The sequence below is a fragment of the Dermacentor andersoni genome, chromosome 2 (assembly GCF_023375885.2).
Source record: "Dermacentor andersoni chromosome 2, qqDerAnde1_hic_scaffold, whole genome shotgun sequence".
NCBI lineage: Eukaryota > Metazoa > Arthropoda > Arachnida > Ixodida > Ixodidae > Dermacentor > Dermacentor andersoni.
This window is the reverse complement of record NC_092815.1, coordinates 252,525,412-252,548,672: the sequence shown is the minus strand read 5'-3', so window position 1 is coordinate 252,548,672 and position 23,261 is coordinate 252,525,412. Positions and strand designations below refer to the sequence as shown.

Here is a 23,261-nt window from a genome sequence, read left to right as displayed (position 1 = left end):
CATCATGATCTTGTCTTAACCCTGTCCACCTCTGTCTCCCTTCCCTGCGGTAATACGTACATGTATATGTTTTAAATGGATAAGCATTTCTATGCCTACCCAACGAGATATTTGTCCATCCGTCACTAAGACGAATGCAATGACTCATACCCCCCTAAAATGGCTCATACCCCTGTAGTAGGGTTTCTGTGGTCAGACCACAAGTGTTTCGTTTTAAATGCATCAGCATTTGTATGCCTACCCAACGAGAAATTTGTCCATACGTCACGTAAGACGAATGCAATGACTCATACTCATGGCCTGGCTGCAAACGGCACCAGAGAACACATAGGATTGAACGAGAAAACCGAGATGATGTAACAACTGACAGTTTAATGTACACGCCGACTAAATGCTGGCTGACAAGCAATAAACAGAACATACACAAACAGGAGAAACAAAAATTATTGTGTGTTTCCTCACAGGAAATGCATTCATTTCTAAAGGCGGCCATGCTGACAAGATCCTCCCGCCTTTATTGATCTACAGCTTCGATAACTTCTCTTTTTACAGCGAAGCTGTAAAAAGAATGAACACCTTTCTGCTAGAGACCAAGATGATCGTATGGTGCAACAACAAATGAAAGTTTATTGAACATGCCGAGTAAATGCTGGTTGACAACGATAAATCTAAGTTGCACCAAAAGGAGCAGCAAAAACTTATGTGTGTCCATGTAGATCCCAACAGGAGGCGCACTCATCTGTGAAATTGTAACTGAGGCCACGCTGACGCGAGATTCTCCCAGTGTCCTTGCATCTACAGCTCCCATTATTTTCCGAGGCAGCCGATCTGCGCAAAGTGCTACTTTCTTCCTCTACAATGCATTCTCGACATCTGAGCGTGCATTGCAGAGGTAGAAGCTAATTCTGCGCAGATCTGCTGCGTAGAGAAATTATGGAAGCTGTAGATCTATAAACGCTGGAGAATCTTGTCAGCATGGCCTCCGTTAGAAATGGATGCATTTCCTGTTAGGAAACACACATTAACTTTTGCTTGTCCTGTTTGTGTATGTTCGGTTTATTGCTTGTCAGCCAGCATTCACTCGGCATTTACATTAATGTTTCGGTTGTTAGATCATGTCGGTTTTCTTGTTCAATCCTATGTGTTGTCTGGTGCCGCTTGCAGTAAGGCTATTTATTTTTTCAGACGGGAACAAGTCACTTTAATGGCCCTTATGATGCTTCTGTGTACCTTATACAATTTTTTTATGTGGGCAATGGTGCAAGAGCGTAGTGTGAAGAAGTAAGAACAGGGTACGCTAACTTCTAAATTAAAGGTTTATTGTGAAGATGCAGTGATTATTAAAGGTTACCAGAATGTAGTACAGCAAGAAAGCTTGATAAAATGTAGTGCTTCATGAAAGCAAACATAATCAAAAACATGAAAGAGAGAACATACAAATACATATACAAGTCCAGGGAAAAAGGCATCGTGATCACCAAGGGCCCATGCGGCTATCTTCCAAGAAGCTCAAATCTTTTTCTAATAGCATGGAACTGGAAGAGTGCGCTTGCATAAGCACGCTGTAAGTACAGTGTTTCTTTAAAGGTCGTGGCATGCGCGATTGGCGATTGCAATGATATTTTTCCAGCTCATGGAATTTTTCGCTAGTTTGTTTCTGTAGCGTTTTTATTTATATTTGGTTGTATCAAGCGCCAATTTTTATCTAGCCTTCAAAGCTGCCTATTTTTTTCTGGTAAACTGTATAAATCACTACATTTTTACAATGACCCTTAGTTGGAAGATTGCCCTCGTTCTTCTCTAGTGTCATCCTGTTGGTACTGCGTCATGCTATGCACCCTTGCTACAATTATGTGTGTGTTTGTGTGGGCGCATAGATTTTGATGTGAAATCGGGGCCTTAGGCGGGGATATCCTTCTTCTCTTGTGCAGCATCATGAAATATTTAACTATAGTGCAATAGAAATACAATGAACAAGAACGAAGTGAACTGACAGAGCGCTTCATTCTTCACCGTTGTCTATCTGTTGCGCTTTAGTTGATGAAAAGAGCGCTACGAAGACACGGACTAAAAGAGTAGTTCTTCAAGTATGTAAAACCAACTCTCCCACATCAAGCTTCTGCCCTTTTGTTATTTATTTATTTATTTACTTATTTATTTATTTATTTATTACATACTTCGGAGACGAAGTCCATGCAGAGTGGATGAAATGCAATATTAGGTCACCGGAAGTAAAACAATCTGAATACAACGAAATGCTGCAACAATATGGCAATAATGCTGATACAAAAAATAAACAATGGTGATACAAGGTTTATAAAGGCAAGTATTTCTAGTCATTATTGGTGTGTCGAAAGAAAGAGTATTTAAATAGGTTTGTTCGGGCAAAATAGGGGGTTACAGCATTTTGTTGATGTTGGCGAGTAGGTCTCGTTCCTAGTGGACTTACATACAATGGCGGGTCGAGTGCCAATTTGTTATTAAGCAACTGAGAAGGAAACTCAAGCGGCAATTTTTTTTTGACGCGATTCAAGTGTAACAATATTATTATACCTCATTAGTTCAGTTGGCGAGTCGAAGGTCGAAAGTTTTTTTGTAAACAAGCCAGATAGCCTTTCTTTGGATTCGTTCAAGTTCCTAATAATGAATGCACACCAACTCGTCCAGTTTTCAATTCTTATGTCGGGCTCATAAGCCCGCTTGTGTCCTGGAATATCTGCATGGCTATGTATCCTGTAATTTAATTTTAGGCCATCTCCAGTGTCCCGTGTCCCGTGTCAAGTCTCGTGTCAATCTCCTAATTTTTCTGACAATCTCGTGGAATGTGCAGGCCCAGACAGTTTCTGGTGAATCTATGCAGGTCTGAACGGTGTTGAAGTCTGCAAATTTGCACTGCAAGTGCTGCTTTAATTGTTTTCAGTTCGGCTTTTCTAGGTCTAAGATGACCCGGAATGGTAGTCACTTGTATGAGGTTTAATTTTATGTTGTGTCACACTACTGTTACACTGCTGTTGCCACATGAGTGTACTATATGTGCCTGGCGTTTGCTTGCATCTTCTTGATTAGCAGCCTCCTCGGTGTGTTTGGAAGTCGCATAAAGTATTCTGGCCTAATTGTTTTCCCCCATATTGCACGGTATCGGCCTGTTGTGTTTCAAGTTCAGGTGCTCCTGAGGTTGTGTTTCTGAAGGGAGGGACCGTCGTCTCTGCATCTCGTATGCTAGCTGGCATGGTATCTTGGGCGCAGGTTCTGAGCACCTGAGGCAAAAATTTTTGCTGCACGCTGGAGCTATACTCTGTCTAAGAGCTTGTTCGTTTGGCCTTTCTCATAGAGGTCTTCAAGCATGGTAACGATGGAAGACCTGTTAGTACCCGACGCATTTATTCGATGAGTTGTCTTTTTTGTTCCGCTCTGGTAATTGATACATTACAATACCTTGGGCACAAGCACACCATCTGCAATTTTCCATAGTATTCGCTTGTCCAGCCCCCTTGATTTCAATATTGTTCTGTTCAGCAAGTGTAGAATTTGTTTCCAGGCATGGCATAATTGTTTCACGCACGTGCTGGTTCTGCCGTCATGGTCTTACAATAGCTGAGGATTTGCGCATGTTGACCTGCGGGTATACTTGTCCAGGTATGTGCAGCACATTGTGCTATATGTGATAGTTCTTGATTATGGTCTTTTTTTCGGACGTCGATGTAACCTGACTTATCAGAAAGCGGGAGGCCGAGCTGGCCAAGAAAGTCTGCAGTGATTACGAGAGCTTGTTGCATTATTCTTGATTTCTGTATAAGACAGCTTTCCCATAGACTGTAGTACTTGGTGTAGTGTGCCTGTGCTGTTTATGTAGGTGGGCCAAATGTGCCTCCAACTCTCACCTGAAATGTTCTGTTTTTCCAAAAGTTACCGTTGAACTTAAGTGCTCTAGTAGAAAGTTTCTGGCTCGTCGTTCCTCTTATAATAGCATGAGGTACTGCTGTTAAAAGCCTCTTCATGCTCTTCATTCTTTCATAAGCGGCACCACACAATGCCCTGTGGTAAAGCTTTTACTGCTGATGACCAACTGACATCTGGTAGAAGGTACAACTCTTGAAAAAGGTTTCCTTTGCGCTGTGTGCGTGGGGTAGTATTAGCATTCATGTCTTCATATTTATACATCTGTAGGACCAGCTCCCTTACAGAGTACTTGTTATGCCTGATCATGCCTATTTGTGCAGTACTGTTGAACAATACATGTTGATGCAATAAACATTTACACACTCAAAGTATCAGAAAAAATACTTGTTTTACAATTGTGCGCTTTGCTTTCGATTGGTGTTAGATTTTGCATAAGCATGCACCCTATGCAATAGCATTTGGAATCTTAAGGGTTCAATAAATGGTGATGAAGTAAATCTAAGTACAAGAGCTTTTTTTTTCATTTGACTACCATCAAAATGCGACTGCCATGGCTGGCGATTCAACCCCTCTCCTTTAGTTAGCAGTCATAGTGGCAGGTGAATAAATTGAACAACAATTTTGTTGTCTACACATTCGTTTTCTTTTTCTTGCCTGTTATGTAGGTAAAGCTTGGAATAAGTTTGTCATTGCGAAAAAGTAGTTTGTGGTCCTTTAGTGAATAAACCATACGTTGTGTATAGTTATAATGCAGAATTCTTTTTTTAAATCCCACGGTGAAATGTTGTTGCAAGTAGCATGGTATTTCATTAGTTATAAAGGTAGTAGTCAAGGCGCATATCGTTATATGGGTTTAAAGACTAATATATCTTATCACAAACTTATTATGAAGTGGTATGAGAAACATGTAAGGCATGGATATTTCTGCCCACTTAATCAGCTATGAACGTGCAAGAACCGTTTGTCCTTAAAAGATTCAAAGATTCACAGGAAGGGATGCAACTGGCTAACTTCACTGCACAGTTTTGATTTACTTTTCTTTAACGTGTCCATTTCTACTGTTTCATCTCCGCAAGAACAGGCTGTTTGCCTGCTTTTTGCATCGTTGCACGTGTTCTACATGATGGTGCAGGAGAATACGTTGTCACTGTGGCACTATAGCAAGCGAATAATTTACGTAATTTACTAACGATGCGGTTAATTACCGTTCAGAGCAAACGTTAATACAGGTGCAATAAGCATACGAAGTCTGGAACATATTCAATGTTTACTGGTTTCTGTGCAAGAAAAGGATTCCACAGAGAACAGATGCAACTTAACGGGCATGAAATATTCGAAAACAAATTAACGACGCTCTTTATTCAAGACACGGAGTTAATGCTATCGTTGAAAATTCATTACGATAGCCTACACGTTTGCTCTGTCAAGGTTAATAAGTAAATGAAGTAAGATAACCTTTCAAGGCGCATCGGGAAATTCACGCTTGAAAACCCACAAGAAAATGCAACTGAACGGCACCGTGTTCTGCACAACGCGTAAATTTAGGGTATCTTGCTGTATTGTAATTAGCCCTTGCCAACGTTGAAAGTATTTAAGCTGCTTCGTACCCATGATTTTTGTTTGTTATTCAACAAAAGAAAATTATGAAGACCCCAAAAGGCCATGTCGTCTCATGGCAACTCTCAAATGTGTACGAAGCAAACATGAAAATGCCCTTCACTTGCTGCGTAGCGTGTCAACGAACGCATAAAAATGGTAGAATGGCATCTGCGGTTCAAGTTTTTTTTTCTATTCTCCCTTCGCGTACGTACCGAATCCGGCAAATGACCTCTCCGCGCATCGCACTTTTTGAGCGAGACGCTATTTCTCACAACAAATTGGCGAAGTAAATCTCCTCGCAATTCCGACGGAAAATCGCAGCTACCACTGTGACGGTGCGACTGAGCGACCAGCTGGTTGGTCGATGACGAAAATCAGGAGGTCGGCACTGCGATTGATATTTTCGTCGCAAACGACGGAAATCACACTTCCACTCCGACAAAAAACAGGCTTAATGGCTCTGGCTTTTGGTTCAAGGTCTCTTGAACGTCGCTGATGACTGTAGCTAAAAGCATTTCATGCTTAAAGGGGCAGTAAAGCGAAACAACAAATCAGTTTAGATAATAAAGCAATGGTGAGAACACTGCAGTCAGTCATTTCAAAATAATTGTTTGAGTATTAGGCGAAAAAATGAAGGTCGAAATATCAGTACTTGAATTTCGCGCCTTTAACCCCGACGCCGGTACGTCAGTGTGACGTCAGGGATTCCAAAGTATGGGCCGCGTTAGGTGACTAAAGATTCTCGAAACTTGCTATGTTGAATATTTGGTTTCTTTAGGACACAATGTAGTCAATCTGTACCTCTATATAATTAAGTAGTCCCTAGAAGGTACCATCAAAATGCATTACGTCACAGAAACCAGGTGCGGGAACTTCAAGGGGGCGTCGCCACCCGTCTTTCGTTCTTGCGCTTTTTGTGCCTTACCAAGCGCCTTATCGTGGTGTTTTGGGGGTAGTAGACAGGCAATCAACTGATTCAGAAGAAATTATTTTTCTCTTTAGTGTCCCTTTAAAACCTTGCCGAAACGCATGCTTACTATAATGAACAATGTTATCGTTATCAAGATTCCCATCTTGATAACAGCTATAAGCCTCGTGTTCCGTAACCTCACATACAATGCTAGTTAACGATTCTGGTCTGTAATTCTGAACTTGGTCCCTCTGTCCACTCTCATGAATTCGCACCTCTCGCGCTAGTTTAGCATCACCAGGAAAAATTCCGCCATTCATGGAACTTTCAAATAAGCGACACGAATACATACATACAATGTCCGAGCATTTAGAAGAAATGATGTCGGGATGTCCTCCGGACCACTCGCCTTCGTTGTTTTCAAGCACTGTAGCAATCGTTTCACGTCCGTCACACCAAAACGCAACTTGAGACATTTAGTTGACAGGGAATGAAAAATCAACTCTATTAACCCAACTAATGTTTGGATGAGTTGACTGTAATACTGCTGAAAAGTAATTACGAAAATACCTTACTTGAGTCATAATTATTAAGTACGTCGGACCAGTGGAACGGCGGAACAGAAGTGTCATCCTTACTTTTTCTCTTAACATATATCCCAAATTCCTTAGGATCATCCACTAAGCTCTAACGAAAGTTCGCAAAGTATGTGCGTTTAGCCGATGTAGCGAGCTCCCTAAAGCTACGTTTCAAGTCAACGAGGTGTATCCAACGATTATCCGATTTCTTAGTCTTATTCTGGCAAAACATTCTTCTAATTTTCCGTAATAAGTAGTGGAGTTGCCGGTTGAACCATTTCATTCTTTATTTTTCCACCTCTGGAAGACAAAGTTCGAAGGGGAACAACGTCACCTCACAGTTCAAAAAGATCGTTTTTAAGTACCCCCCCCCCCCCCATAACTCTTCTCCGTTTATTTGAGCTACCAATGTGTCAAAAGTAGGAAAATAAAACTGGAGTGCTAACTTTAGCACATCGTAGTTAGTACTGCTATATGCATACATAGTTTTAGGGCGTTTTTTAAAAATATGCAAATTACAAAACGAGTAAATAAATGAATGCGCAATGGCTATGCGCGAACACCTGTGAATCTATAGCATATAGCGCAGGATTGTTGTTTCCTTTGTTCAGAGGACGTTCATACCAAGAAGAATAAATAAGTACAGATCCTGGGCACTTTGGGAATCGCCGTTACACGAAGTATTTTGTAGGTGCCTGGCTATTTATTATTGATTGGAGTACTGAAAAAGTGATACTAGGAGGAACAACGTGTTTATAAATTCGTGCGTGTAGGTCGTGCACATATGTGCCTGCGACGACCACATTTTAGACAATCAAATGGAGGCAATGGCATGATTTTTACGCCCGACATTGGACGCGAACTTACGTGGAAATGGTTGGTTTCTACATAGGTAAAGGACGAGAAGCGCAGGCTGTGATGTCATCAGTGAGTACGTGCTGTGAAATCGTACGTTTTCATGGCAATGTCATGTGGTGTATGTAAAACAACCATTACATCGGTACTCTAGCTAAGAAATGCTCAGGCATAATTAGCTTGGGCAATCATGAGGCCAGTAGGACGTCACACAATATCTTCGTAGCGTGCTGGTCCCGGAGATTGTGCAGGCTAACAACACAGTGCCGTGCGAACGTGACGTAACACGACAAATAAATGAGCGTGAATTATAAGTAAGCTTTGCATGACATTTCTCATAATTACCAGCACTAAGGAAAAAAAAAAGCGCGATCGTGACTTAAGGGCTTGAATACCGGGCGGCTCTGCTCGATGGCAGAGGTTCGATGCCGCCGTTCATCACACTATTTTCTTCTAATGCGATTAGCATTTTTCGGTTACTTCATTCGTTTTGAATCTATCTAGCCTTGTAAGCGCACTCAGTGGCCCATTCAGTTGTTAAATTTTCTACCAGCCTTGGTCGGGGTTGTGATGCCGTAGTGGTCGTTCCATTGTCATCATTCTTGCGTCGTGCCTGACTCTCCTTATGCCGCCGTCGTCACGCTTTGTACGATGACCCAGTGACCAAAGTTGTCTAATAGCATGAGTCACAAGGTAGGTACTCGAGGTTATGATGCCGTCGTGGTCATTTCATCGTCGATGCAACAACTGGTTAATGACCCTTAACGCCAATAAATGTAAAGTAATGTGCTTCACTCACCGCCATCAGCCCTTATACTCACCGTATAATATTACTAATACTACATTAGAAAAAGTGGAGACATTTAAATACCTCGGCGTCACCCTTTCATATGACTTAGACTGGTCTGCTCTTGTAACGCGCATTACTGCCTGCGCTAACCAAACACTGGGATTCCTAAAACGCCATCTGCGGCATGCACCGCAACACGTCAAACACGGCATTCAAGACGCTCGTACGTCCAAAAATTGAATACGCATCCCTCATCTGGTCGCCACATCAAGCTTACCTTATCAATGCACTTGAAAGAATTCAGAATCGTGCGGCAAGACTCATTCATTCTTTGTATTCTTACAACACTAGCGTATCACTACTAAAAGCACAGCATCATCATCATCATCATCATCATCATCAGCCTGGGTACGCCCACTGCAGGGCAAAGGCCTCTCTTATAATTCTCCAACTACCCCGGTGATGTACTAATTGTGGCCATGTCGTCCCTGCAAACTTCTTAATCTCATCCGCCCACCTAACTTTTTGCTGCCCCCTGCTACGCTTCTCTTCCCTTGGAATCCAGTCCGTAACCAGTAATGACGATCGGTTGTCTTCCCTCCTCATTGCATGTCCTGCCCATGCCCATTTCTTTTTCTTGATTTCAACTAAGATGTCATTAACTCGCGTTTGTTCCCTCACCCAATCTGCTCTTTCCTTATCTGTTAACGTTACACCCATCATTCTTCTTTCCATAGCTGGTTGCGTCGTCCTCAATTTAAGTCGAACTAAAAGCACAGTCCGCCTTAAACCCGCTATCATCCCGGCATCGCATTGATTTGATAATCCTCTTTCAGAAGTTTTAATACAGTTCGCTCCATCATGCACCATATGTGTTGGCCCCACCCCCTCGCCATTCCCTGCGTACAGGGCATTCCTTGCAAGTAACCCGTCCACGCAGCCGTGCTACAACGTTCTCTGAATTCTACTTTTGCCGAACATCAACCGACTGGAACGGCCTGCCCCGTCACATATCCGAAATCACCTGTTCAACGACGTTTGCTGATAAGCCTAACACTAATATTCTTCATTGAACTCATGTGGCCACTAATTAAAATGAACATTTGTAAACCCCACCCCTTATGTAATACCTCAATTGAGGGGTCTTAAAGGAAATAAAAGAGAAGTGAAGTCATTCCACCTCGATCATCCGACCATCGTCATTCCGTGGTTCTCATGCCATCCCACAGCCGTCACGTATTCGCCGTCCCACCACCGTCGTGATGCCCTGGTGGTCGCTTCATCGTCGTCGCTCTAGCTTTCTCATTTTATTCTCCTCGTGTCGTTGTCGTCACCTGTCATCATAACAGGCTTCGTCTGGACTCAATAAATGGACTCAATCCATTTGTCTTGACGTGAACAATTTCAAGCGGGCGACATGGACCACTTGTGTCTTGGTAGCTCTTCTACCACTCGCCGTGAGGCGAGCTATGTTATACTTGACTTCCGTGAGTCTGTTAAGAATAACAAACGGTCCATCGTAGGTGGCCAAAAGCTTTTGGCATAACCCGCGTTTCCGTACTGGAGCCTACAGCAAGACTAAATCACCAGGGCGATAGGTTAGCGGACGGTGGCGAATGTCGTAGCGTGCTTTTGATCAGTCCTGTGATGCCAAACTGCGCAAACGAGCAATGCGACGAGCTTCTTCGGCGAGGCAGAGAGTCTCGGCGACAGTGCTATTTTTGTGACTATAGAAGGGAAAAACAGTGTCGATTGTGTACCGGGGTGGCCGTGCGTACAGCAGGAAGAAAGGACCATAGCCGGTAGTCTCGTGCTTGGCGGTGTTGAACGCGTACGTGATAAAAGGCAGTACGTCATCCCAGTTCTCGTGGTCAGATGAAACATACATAGGTAGCATGTTTACAATTGTCCGGTTGGTGCGCTCCGTAAGCCCATTCGTTTGTGGATGATATGATCTCGAGTGACGCTAGTTGGATTCACACAAACGAAACAGCTCCTCTACAACGTCCGCTGTGAATTGTCGACCACGGTCGCTGATGATCACGCTAGGCATACCATGTCGCAGGATCACATATTGCAGCAGGGATGTTGAAACGTCAGTGGCAGTTGCGGAGGGCACGGCCGCTGTCTCACAGTAGCGTTTGAGGTAGTCGGCGCAAACAATTATCCAACGGTTTCCCTTGGCTGATTTTGGAAATGGGCCTACGAAGTCAATGCCCACTTGTTGGAAAGGCGTGCTTGGAGGCGGGATCGGCTGCAGGAGACCAGCTGGAGCAGTAGATGACCGTATGTGGCACTGACACTGCATGCAGCTGGCCACATACGTCTCAACAGACTGTCGCATTCCAGACCAATAAAAGCGTTCCTGAATCCGGTAGAGCGTCCTCGCCGAACCTAAATGGCCAGACGTAGGGTCGTCGTGCATGGCACTCAGGATCGCTGTGCGAAGGCTCTCCGGTACCACTAGGAGAAAACGTGCGCCAGTGGCGGAAAAGTTCTTCTTATACAGGAGTCCATCACGTACAGAGAAATGGTTTGCTGTCGTCGAGGCGGTAGTAGCGGTGAAGAGCGGTGTTAATTTATCGTCTTTTCGCTGTTCGGCTTTGAAGCAGTCGAAGTCTGGCAAACGCGGCGATACAGAAGCAACGAGGTGATCGAAGTCGTCCGTAGTGCTAAGTGGCATACGCGAGAGGCAGTCCGCATCCGCGTGTCGTCGACCGCTCTTATAAGAGACGGTGAAGCTGTATTCTTGCAGTCAGAGCGTCCAGCGCGCAAGGCGGCCACAAGGGTCACAAAGATTCACAAGCCAACACAATGAGTGGTGGTCGGTGACCACTGTAAAGGGGCGTCCATACGGGTAAGAACGAAACCGCTGAACCGCAAATATTACCGCGAGGCATTCTTGTTCCGCGACAGTGTAATTCTGCTCGGGCCTACTTAATGAGCGGCTTGCATATACGATCACGTGTTCGCGGTCAAGGTAGCGTTGAACTAGGACGGCACCAATACCTATGCCTCTGGCATTCGTATGGAGTTCCGTCGGAGCTGAAGGAAGGAAGTGTTGAAGAACCGGTCATGACGTCAGCAGGAACTTCAGCTGACGAAAAGAAGAGTTGCACTCCGGAGTCCACTCAAAGGGGGTGTCCTTCCGCAGCAGGCATGTCAGCGGATACGCGACGTCGGCGAACTTAGGAATAAATCGGCGGAAATAGGAACAAAGCTCCAGAAAACTACGGAGCTCCTTGACAGAGCGCGGTGCACTGAACGCTTCAACGGCTGGTGTTTTCTGGGGATCAGGGCGGATGCCATCCTTGAGGACGAGGTGCCCAAGCACAAGGGTTTGGCGGTCTCCGAAGCGGCCTTTCTTAGAGTTTAAAACTAGACCAGCGTTTCTGATGCACTTCAGGACAATATACAGACGCGAGTTGTGTTCGCTGAAGGTGCGGCCAAAGATGACGACGTCGTCGAGGTAGCACATGCAGATGTTCCACTTCAAGCCGCGCAGAACAGCGTGCGTAAATCTCTCGAAAGTTGCCGGAGCGTTGCACAATCCAAATGGCATCACATTAAATTCGCAGAACCCGTCAGGGGTTACAAAGGCAGTCTTCTCCTTGTCTTCAGGATGCATCGGAATTTGCGAATAGCCGGATCGTAAGTCTACTGAGGAAAAGAGGCGGAATGAAGAGTATATTGCGTCATCAATACGTGGGAGTGGGTACACGTCCTTTTTTGTTACAGCACTCAAACGGCGATAGTCGACGCAAAATCTCTAAGATCCATCTTTCTTTTTAACAAGAATCACTGGAGCTGCCCACGGACTCGCTGACTCTTGTACAACTCCGTTTTTCATCATTTCGTGCACTTGTTCGTTGATAATCTGGCGCTCTGATGGTGAAATACGATATGACTTTTGTCTAATTGGATTTGCCGAAACTGTGTTGATGGTATTACGCGTTCGAGACGCAGGGATTGCAGATATTTTGTCCTTCTGCGCAAACTCGAAAACCGAAATGGGCTTCGAAAGCACACCCACTAAGGTTCCGCGTTCACTCGTGCTGAGCGATTTGTTTACCATCAACCAAAGGGCCGTTTCCGAACTGTGGCCATCAGGTTCTTCCGGCACATCTGTAAGTTCAGCCACAGGTGAGGATGCGTGTTCCCTGGCGAAGGCTAATTTCACGCCGTCTGGTAGTATAACAGGCTCCTTAGAACAGTTTACGGTCCATAAGACAGTGCGACCGCCTTTGATCGACACTGGCACCAACAATGTGGCACCAACACATTCTTCTTCACACAGTTAAAGTGCATTGGTTCTACGGTAGCCTCGAAGCTGTCGAAATCGGCGCCGCGACAGACAACGGGAACGGAAACGGTAGATAATGCAGGTATGACCGTATCACCGCATACACACAGTGTAGCTTCGCGATCTGCAGGGTTCTCCAGGAGTCCTGATGGAATCCTACCACTTATGAATACCTTCCCTGTGCGGCAGTCCACAGTAGCACCACACTCCCGCAAGAAGTCCATGCCGGGAATAACATCATGGGTCGACCGAGGAATAATTACAAACTTTGTCGTAATAACATGGCCTCCCGAAAACACGTCAGCGCTACACACACCAATAGGTCGCAACGGCTCGCCACTCACTCCACAGAACTTAGAATCTTTGTCCCATTTAAACAAAACCTTTCGCCCTAACACGTGTTTAAAAGAGACACTCATGACCGAAATTGTTGCGCCTGTGTCCACCGGAGCCATCACAGCGACATTATCTACAAGAACGCGCACTTTGTTTTTCAGCATCAACACAGCAGGTATTTCTGTCAGTAGCACGTCTCCAGCGACCTCACCTCCATCGGCCACGCTAGCTAGTTTTCCGGTGACGAAGGGGACGTGGTGCGACGCAGCGGTGAGGGAGAATGGGGAGCACGACATTGCGGTGGGGGTGTCAAACTCCTGTCAGATGCCGGGGAGCGATTCCGGGAGCTTCTCGGCCAATACTCGTCGCCAGATGATACGTGTGCTGGCCACGGGGCACCGTGTGGCCGTTAGGAGGGCCGAGAAAACTCTGAGTGCTGGCTATAACACGCGGTCATACGCTGGTTACAAAACCGCGATATATGGCCCGAGACACCGCAGGAATAACACACCGGGAGAGGTCGAAACCTTGGTTGTTCGTCAATGAAGCGGATATTATCATTTTCCCGCCTGTAGTGGGTTGGTTCGTGGCATGTGTCACGACGATTCATCGGGTGTCGAGAAGGCGTGCGCGAAGCGCGTAGGTCATAGCGCGGAGTCGAAGGGCGTGTTGTCATGCTCGGCTGTAGGGCTGCGCTGTACTCTACGGCTGCTGCGGTAACCATCGGTTGCCAAGGGGCCGAATGTGGCGCCGTCATAGCCTCACGTGACGTGTACACACCATGATGGTCAGCAGTTGAATGCAACAACTCTTCGCGGCGGGAAAGTTCCTCGCGGACAATCTGTCGGATCGCCGAAGGAAGGTCGAGGCAAGGACTCGTGTCCACACTGGCAACCGTCGTAACGTTTGCCAACCGACCAAACTTTTGCGCAATCCGACGCATCTTGAGCGTTTCAAAAGTTCTGCAGTGCCGGATGACGTCGGACACAGAACTGAGGCTCTCCTTTCCAATTAGAAAATTATACACATCCTCAGCCACTCCTTTCAGCAAATGTCCGACTTTATCTTCTTCCGACATGCGAGTACTGACCACCTTGCACAGCTTTAACACTTCGATATACGTTGTGCATGTCTGACCTGGTAGCTGCGCCCGTTGCGACAGTGTCTGCTCCGCACGCTTCTTTTTGACGACTGAGTCCCCAAAACACACCTTTAATTCGGCTAAAAAATATCGTGGTCGTCCTCGTGGTTCTCGTACAACACGAGGGCGGTATCGGTCAGGAAGAACAACACTTTGGTGAGCTGAGTGGTTGCATCCCACCCGTTGGACTTGCTCACTCGTTTGTAGTGGACTCGTCAGCATCTTCCCCGCTTTACCTCCGAAGGTGGGTGGAACTCGGCAGTATGGCAGTGGACTGCTAGGCGCTGCCCTCGGAGCGGCTACTTCTGGCATCTCGAAAACGGTTACGGCGGATGGCGGGAGGCCGGCAAGTCGACGGCTTCGACGAAGCTGCGGCAGTGATGGTTCCGTTTTTGTGAGCGGTACGCCGCACCACCACCACATTGTTACGCACGAAGGAGACCGTTTATAACCCTTACGGATGAAAGGGACCGTTTACTTTAGGTCGAGAAGGTGAGGGCAAGAGTGGCTAGCTGGTTGATCAACTCAGCGTCGTTTTCCTCTTCCTTCCCCCACTCGGGACCGCAACGTTCACTGGTCTTCGTTTTCTTCATGCTTAACAATAAAGTCGTCACTGCATTTTCGTCGTGCATTTCTTGCCATATAGTCGCCATGATGGCGTCGTGCTCGTTCCATCGCAGCCATTCTAACCTAGACATGCCGTCGTCATCATGACATCTTCGTTTCAGAGCCGTTCTCATACCTTTGCCGTCATGCCATCGTTGTCACGCTGTCTTTCTACAATCGCCATAACATTAGCAATGTCATCCCATTGTATACATGCCCTCTTCGTCACACTGCGTTCATCAATGTATTCTTGTCATTACTACTTCGTCATGCCATCGTAATAATGTTGTTGTCATTCAATCGTTTACTTAAGACGAAGCTTTAGCTCGGGCCCAACTCCAACGCGGCCGATTCAAGTATATGTAAAACGCAAAAACGTTCTTCTGAGATAACCCCTGGGCCGATTTTAATGAAATTTGGTGCATTTGAGAGAAAAACTGATATTCTAGTGACTCAAGCAAGCGCGATTTCGATTGAGGGCTTGAATGTTGTTTAAAAAATTTTCAAATATTCGACCGTTCGAAAGAAATAGGAGCACGAAGTTCACAAACTCATAGCTCTTCATCAAGAACACATATCACGGTTCTGTAAATGGCATCCATTAGATCATTTAGATCAAAAAATATTTTTGCGTTTTACATGTATTTTAATCGGCCGCGTCGGAGTTGGGCCCGAGCTAAAGCTTCCTCTTAAGCCTCGCCTATAAGAGCAGGATGCCATAGCATTGAAAGGGCCCACAGTTACCTGGAAACGCTCGCCGCGAACGCTATGCATTAAGGCGAGCTTTCTGGTTGCTTTTCCCACCCCGCCCCCGGGTCACCCATTACTCGGATGCTAGTGACGCAGCGCGCCGCTCTGTGATTCGTAGACACGTTTCTCTAACGGTCAACTGAGGTTAAATTCCGCGGATGGCGTGCTCAAGACGGAACGGGGCCTTTAACGCTATCTCTTTAATAAATTGGCTCACAAATATATTTCCATTCGGAATTCCTGCGAGGAAGAGTCCGTCGCGGCGTTTCTACAACGCAGCACCGGTAACGGTGGTTTTGGGCAATTGAGACAGTTGTAATATGTGACAGTAACGTGCAACTGCGGCCACGCGGTTCTTTTGTTTTGCAGAAATAGTGTGGATAAGAGCATGGCACACTTGGACTCGGCCATGATGGGCATCCGCGGCCACGACTGCCACAACATGTACCGCGGCTGCCTGGACTTCCAGTGAACTGGCACTGCAAGTCAGCCTGAAACGGAACCACTTGACGCAGAGCAAAATAAATCCAAAAACGTCGTTCTTTTCTTTCTATACCTATCTGGTGACACGTGCAACGTCCCATTTCAGGCGCGGTAGCACTGCATTGTAGTCAGCTCGCACGCCGACCGTGCATGCCCAAACTGCCAAAATATTCAGAGGTTCCTGCTGTTACAAATCAGCCCACTACGGCGGATATGCCATGAATCTGGCGGTAGTAGGAAGAAAAAGAAGAAATACGTAACAGGAATTTTAAAAATAAACAGAAGGTCGTTAGAAGCCATAATAAATGCACTCATAATTGAATAATCATAGTAAAAGATCATGACCATGAGAAGAAAATTGCCAGAATGAAAATGAGTTTGAGTGCATAAGGCAGGCATTATCAAATCATGATGGGTAGCTTACCGCTATCGTTGGAAAAGATGTGTACAATAATCGTATTCTACATGTACTAACACATCGGTGTGAAATTTGGAGGTTGAGAAGCTTGGGAATAAATTAAGGGCGTGGAACGAGCGATAGAACGAAATATGTGAGGCGTAACAACGGGAGCGAGGATGACAGCGGTGGTGATTGAAGAGCGAACGGGTATAGCCGATTTTCGAGGAGACAATCAAAGGAAGAAATTGAGCTGCACAGGCCATGTTATGCTTAGGGAAAGTGACCAGGGGCCTTTTAGAGTTACAGAACCATAAAATAAGGAAGCAGGTCAGTCTAAAAGGTGTCTTGCGCGGATGATTCACCACTCGATTACAGAATACACTCTAAAAAAATCTACGCTTATCCAAGCGTGTGTTTGCATTTTTTTTACACGCCTAATCTAACAGTGATATTTTCCCGCGCTTTCCAATAACGCCTGCTAGGAGTGATCAGCAACTCCTCTTCACGCTTAGCAGATGTAATGAGGAGCCCTGCCCTGTTCCTACGCTTATAATGGCGTGACCAATCTCCACGCTTAGAGAGGGCTTCCGAGGTGGCAAGGAGGGTAGAATGAGCAGCATGCCCCACCGTCCCCTCGCCCATTCTCTGCATGCGTAGGAAGCAACGAAGAAGCACTGACCCCGGGTGGCTTGGGCGCTTGGGTCGTTTCTCTGAATCGAGCTTTGCTCACCAAGCTCTTTGCAGTCCTCGTCTTTAACTTCTGCTTCGACGGCGCAGACTGTGACGAACCAAGACGCCATGACACTGGCAGAATGCCGGCGAAGTAGAAGCTCAGTATTCTGCAGAGAGATTGCGCAAGACGCTGCCACCCATGATACTGAAAGTAATCCGCTAAGAAGGGGCTTAGCAAATCCCTGGCACATATTGACGACGCCAAGGAATGCAAAACGCAAACAAGGTTCAACGGTATCTCCTTGCAGAAAAGGATGAATCAAGCGTGTTCTGCAGCGCCATGCGTTCGAAGATAGCAAGCTTTTTGTAAGATAAAGACGTCAGGAGAGAATTTCCCGCATTACAATCATTATGCTATTGCACTCATTCTTCGATTGCTGGCCCAAAATATCTCAATAAATTCGTTTTCACTGGCGTCTTTCTCTAAGAAAGACGAATATTCTAGGCAGCGAAAAAGTATTACACACGTATTTCTCACTGGGGTACATCTTTTATTCATAATATCCATTCCCAGATAATATGATACAATGAAACGTTGATGCTCAAAAAAAAAAAAAACTTACAGAGTGAAATCGTTTTCAGATAACTGAGTAAGCGCAAGTCTTTATAAGGGTTTGATTGAAATGCGCAACTGAGTGAAAAAATCCTTCAATCTTGTTTTAGTCCATGACATTTCTTTGCTTGTTGTTGGCTTTATGTCGGTTGCACAAAAGTTGCCTATATGCAGCCCGATATGTTACATATTACATACCATAAAGGCATAGGCACATCACTATTGCCTTTTGTAGAGATGTATCATCACTGATCTCCATGCTTTCCTTCCTGCTCACAGCCGCAGACGAGGAGCCTTGTTTCCCTCCAGACAATGCATGGTATTATAAGGTCACTTAGCGCGATCTGAAAAAAATAAAAAAAAATGTCTTATTACGAGATATATACCACTTTAGAGGTGAAAACATGTTTCTTTTCGAATAAATGTGGGAACGAAGAGAGCTTGCTTTTCCACTGCTTTAACAGTGATTGTACCTATTCTGACATTTCTCCTGCTAACTGCTTTTAAAAGTAGGCGATAGTACGAATGTTGGTCAAATCACCGCAGTAATGAGAGCATGCATCTTCAGCCAGGGTCGCAAGCATGCTTCTAAAGCGACGTATGAAGGCTCAGAAAACTTCACTATTTTCGATAAGATCAGAAGAAACATTTGAATTTTTGTTCATTTTCATCAATCCTACATTCAAACCTTTATTAATTTTCAGATATCGCCTGAAAACAAAAAAAAAAAAACAATGCGCAAGACGCATTTAGGTGAGGCACATAGCTGTAACTGATTTTATTCCATAATGCTCTTCACAAAAATTTCAAAATTGGAAGACCAACTTGCAACGCTTTCCATAAAACCTTTTAATACATAAGGAAATATGAGCTAGAAAAATGTGGTTACGCTTATTTCCCAACCCAATGAAGATGGAAATCTTTGACAAGGACGACATTCTACGTGAACTTGTCACACGTGAACTCTCACTACCAGCATAGATGGGTTTGTAGCTAGAAATAAAGAACTGCAACTGGCAGAGTATATTCATGTTCATTGAACACAGTCACACTTCCTCCCTTTTGAAGCCCAAAATGAAACATATGCGGAGCTACACTAGATCGATATCCTAATTCAGAGCGCAATTGTGTTTGCAAAGTAAGTAGCACGTGTGGTTACAACCTCACCTGCAGAGCTTTTGAGATGCTGGTTACTGTCAGTCAACAAATACCTTACAACATTATGAATTTTCACTTTATAGGCACCGGTATACTATGAGCGGCATACGCGGCAACTACACGGCACACACGTCATACCACATTGAGGCGCCACTAACAAGCTTCTCAATTATGAGAAGTAGCCCGGTGCAAAATTCAGTGTGGCAAATCTCAGCTCGCCACCCTTGCCCGAGGACAAATGGCACCCGGAACAGAGAGAACAACAAAAAAGAAAATAAAACAACAGGAATCATGAAAGTTTGGTACTTGAACACAATAAACCGAAGAATTCAGAGGAATCCAACAACCCAGTGCTAAAAGTTGCTAACAAAGCACGAGGCTGACTGCTCTCTGTTTCGATCAACGCTACTGCTCGCGTAAAAAGTTCTCGCTTTCCAATAAATGTACCATTACAGCAAATTTTACATCACACTTCAAACAACCACATCAAGGAAAGCATGACAAATTGTCAGCTATGCGCTATTTAATAAAAGAGAACCATAACTAATGCTCTTACCTGTATATTTCAATCGTCCATGAATAGCAGGTCAGGGACCGCAACATATGCATTATCCTTATGGAAACGCTGTTCTGGAGGCGTCAGGGTTGGTGGATTCTCTCTCGTAAACTCTCCTAAACTCGGCACAGTCCACAATGTATGCATACACCACCGGCGTTGTACACACGTCATGAATGTATGTAGGAGTGAACATGGCGTTACACACCAACTCTGACAATTAGGCCGGAAGCTCAGCGCTGCAATGTACCAACGTCGCTCCTGCCAGTCCGCAGGTAAATCCACACAAAAAATGGCTGAGCGCAGTTTCGCATTCCCCGCAAGGCTGTGACAAGACGCAAAGCGTTGTTCTCCCTCGCCCACGCTTCACGCAGACCACGTGATATATTACAAATCTCTTATTTGGATTTTTATAAGCGGGATAAAGAGTTCCAGCGCCAGCGCTCCGCGGCTCTTTAAGCGTGTGATTTGCGTTTCTCACGCGTACGCAGCTCGCTCACGCTCGCACAAGACAGAACCATGGTAGGCAGTCTTGCCCTAACGCCTAAATTATGGAATGTCACGCTCATTTTCGGTCACCTGGTGCTGCAAACGTCATCCGCGCCTCAGTTACATGCGCGTGACGCTTAAGCTTACAGTTTAGCGTGAGATTAACCGTGCAATTTTTTGAGAGTGCAAACCTATTTTCATGCTCAAATTCTGTAGCCCAGGACGCTTATAAGTACTTAAGAAAGCCCTGCGAACATTACGCTAAAGATCGGCTAACTGGAATTTCGGCAAGAACAACTTAAGTGTTTAATAAACATACCCTGAATTCTTGTGGCAGTGCTTACAGTGATACGAGGTGAGTATACAGTTACAATTTGTTTTCAAGGATGCAAGGACATCAGAAAGAAATTACATCGTCGGATAAAGTTACGCACAGATAGTTTGTCTAATTGTGAACCATAGAAATTTACCACAGCCTGATTAGTCAACTAGCGCATTTTGCTTAGGCTTATAAAATAAATGCGCCCTGTCATAATTATATTATATTTAAAAAGGCGCAGTTTCGCCTGAAAGGTGAAGCGTCGTTCATGATAGCAAATTAGAAGACAGTCATACGAAGTAAGGATAGTACCTTTATCGGCCGACCAACTTCTAAACATTCGCTTTTCAGCTGAATTAATAAGCACGCCGTGAACAAACATGAGCATGCATCACACTCGATGACAGCGGACACTCACTGAATAAACGTTGGCGTGAGGAAACGCGGCAGCAGCAGCGAGGGAATGACGTTCGTGCTGTCTATCGGGTCAAAGCAAAGTGAGCGCCCAAGACACACAGCACGGCCAAAGCTACGAGCCACCGGCGTTCCTAGACTCTGCCCCTAACGAAGATCACATTTAATATACAGCCATGACCATGTGAGCTAGTATACCCTCCAGATAAAGGGGAATTGCGTCACGAGCGCCAATTTCTGCCCTGGTACTCGGTACGCGAAACTCGGAGAGGAGAAAAAGAAAAATATCAAGCATGCTTCCATGGCAGCGGTTTTATTTATGCGCGAGGGGGAAACGCGATCCCGCATTCCTCTGCAGGCGCCAAAGCAAAGCAACACCGCTTGCATTTATTTTTATGCGAAGCATATTACTAGAGCTCAACCCAGCTCCTCAGGCGCGGCGGTGTCGCCTTCAATGACATTTAGTGACCCCATGCCATACCACGTGACACCGTGACTTCACGACAGAGGAGAAACGGGGCTCCAACTCGCGCCGTCGCTCGCGGCGTCGCCTTCAAGGCTGACCACGTGACACCGTGACGTCACGACAGAGGAGAAAACGGGGCTCCAACTCGCGCCGTCGCTCGCGGCGTCGCCTTCAAGGCTGAGATATTCGGCGCTCAGTGCCCCGAGCGGACGTGCGCAACCAGAGCTCCGCCGAACTCTGAGAGCTCCCTGTCATCGCTGGGCGAACTTTGGCCCGCCGCACTGCGCCTCGCCTAAACACCGGCGGCCTCGGTCGGCCCCAGCACAGGGCTCCCCGACCCCGCGCCGCACTGCAGGCGCTTCGCCGCCGCCGCCGCCGTGCTCGGCATGGATCCGCCGCCCTCAACAGCTACGACTGCATCGCAGCCTGCGCAAGCCACCACGCTGAACCCACAGGGCATGGACTTTGGTGACGGTTCACATGGAGCATTCACGTGCGTGACCCCTTCATCACCACGGCAGGACGAGGCCACCACCATAGTCGTGAAGTTGACCGATGGCTTCAACCTCTCCACAGTAACACCAATCGAGTTGAGCCTACAAATTCGTCGGGCGGCTCACCTTGCCAAGTTCGAGAGGCAGGACACAGTCGTGAAAATTCGAACTACCCAAAACCTCATCGCCATCGACACGTACCGTGCATCGGCCACCACCAAACTACTCGCCTTATAGTCCGTGGATGTCTGCGGAAAATCGCACCCTGTGAGTGCGTACTGCGCCAACGACCCACAGAACGCCCGCGCCGTCCTGCACGGTGTACCACTCTCCTTTTCTGAAGATGCCGTACGGGAAGAACTCCTTATTCCGGGCCCAAAAATCCTGTCTTTTCGGTGACTTGGCAAGACGGCGTCTCTCATCATCACGGTAGAGGGACCTGAAATACCGAAGAGCGCCATCCTGTTTTCAGCGGTCTACCGGCTTTACCCACCCAAGCCGAAATGCCTTCAGTGCTGGCATTGTTACAGCCTGAAACACAGATCTGATGTCTGCCCCAACGCCTCGACATATTCGTGCTGCAGATCTTGTGGGCAACATTTCCCCCCTGGAACTGACACGTCAACTACTCCTCACGAGTGCGATATGCGCTGCTGCAACTGCAGGGGTGACCACCCGGCTACGGACGCAAACTGCCCACACTGCCGCGCTGCAGAGGAGGCACTTCACCGGCGCAAAGCACCGACACGGATCAATCTAAATCACCGAGCAGCCCCCCACCTCTCACGACCGCCTACTCGAGAAGACTCCGGCGTGCCAACCAGCAACCGGTTTTCGGCACTCGACACCGACTGCAGCCGTAGCCGTAGCCGCAGTCGCAACCAGAGTCAAAGTCACAACCGCAAGCCCAGTCAAAATGGGCCCAAAGGAAAAGCGAAGCCCGCCCACAAGCAGAAGATGGACTTCAGACAGAGCCAGCCAGCTAAATCACAAAGTGATCAACACGATCCGCGCCGTCCTTCGTGGCAGCAACTACCTAAACCCAAGCCTGCTGCTGACGACCCTAACTGGCCTGCGCTACCTAACCAGCGACAGACGCAGTCTACGCCTTTAAAGGTGAGTGGTACAGCTCTCCCAGAAACTGCCCCCGCTCCGCAGCCCTCCCCATTGAGCTCAGACCTTCTGTCAGAGGAGTTAGATGCACGTATTCGTCGCATCGTGCAACAAGCGATCGAATCTACTATCGCAACTATAATTACTGAACAGATACAACGCGCCATTCTGACCGCTCTAACCCCCTTGTCAAACCGATTTGCGCAAATTTCCACCCGCCTCCAACATATAGAGGACACTATGCACCCACACAAACGCCCCATCCCCCATAACTATACTGAATCACAACATGGCCACTAACTCTAGGCAAACACCT

At 46.3% G+C, this 23,261-nt stretch overlaps 1 protein-coding gene across 1 annotated transcript in view; it reads left to right on the top strand.

Moving 5' to 3' along the window:
* LOC126539840 (uncharacterized) overlaps positions 1-16,287 on the top strand; it is a 118,806-nt gene extending 102,519 nt beyond the window's left edge. The window contains exon 4 of the mRNA XM_050186665.3: positions 16,138-16,287. Coding sequence (XP_050042622.2) covers positions 16,138-16,240 — 103 coding nt within the window. The 3' untranslated portion in view covers positions 16,241-16,287. The remainder of the gene's footprint in view (positions 1-16,137) is intronic.
* Positions 16,288-23,261: the final 6,974 nt, after the last annotated feature.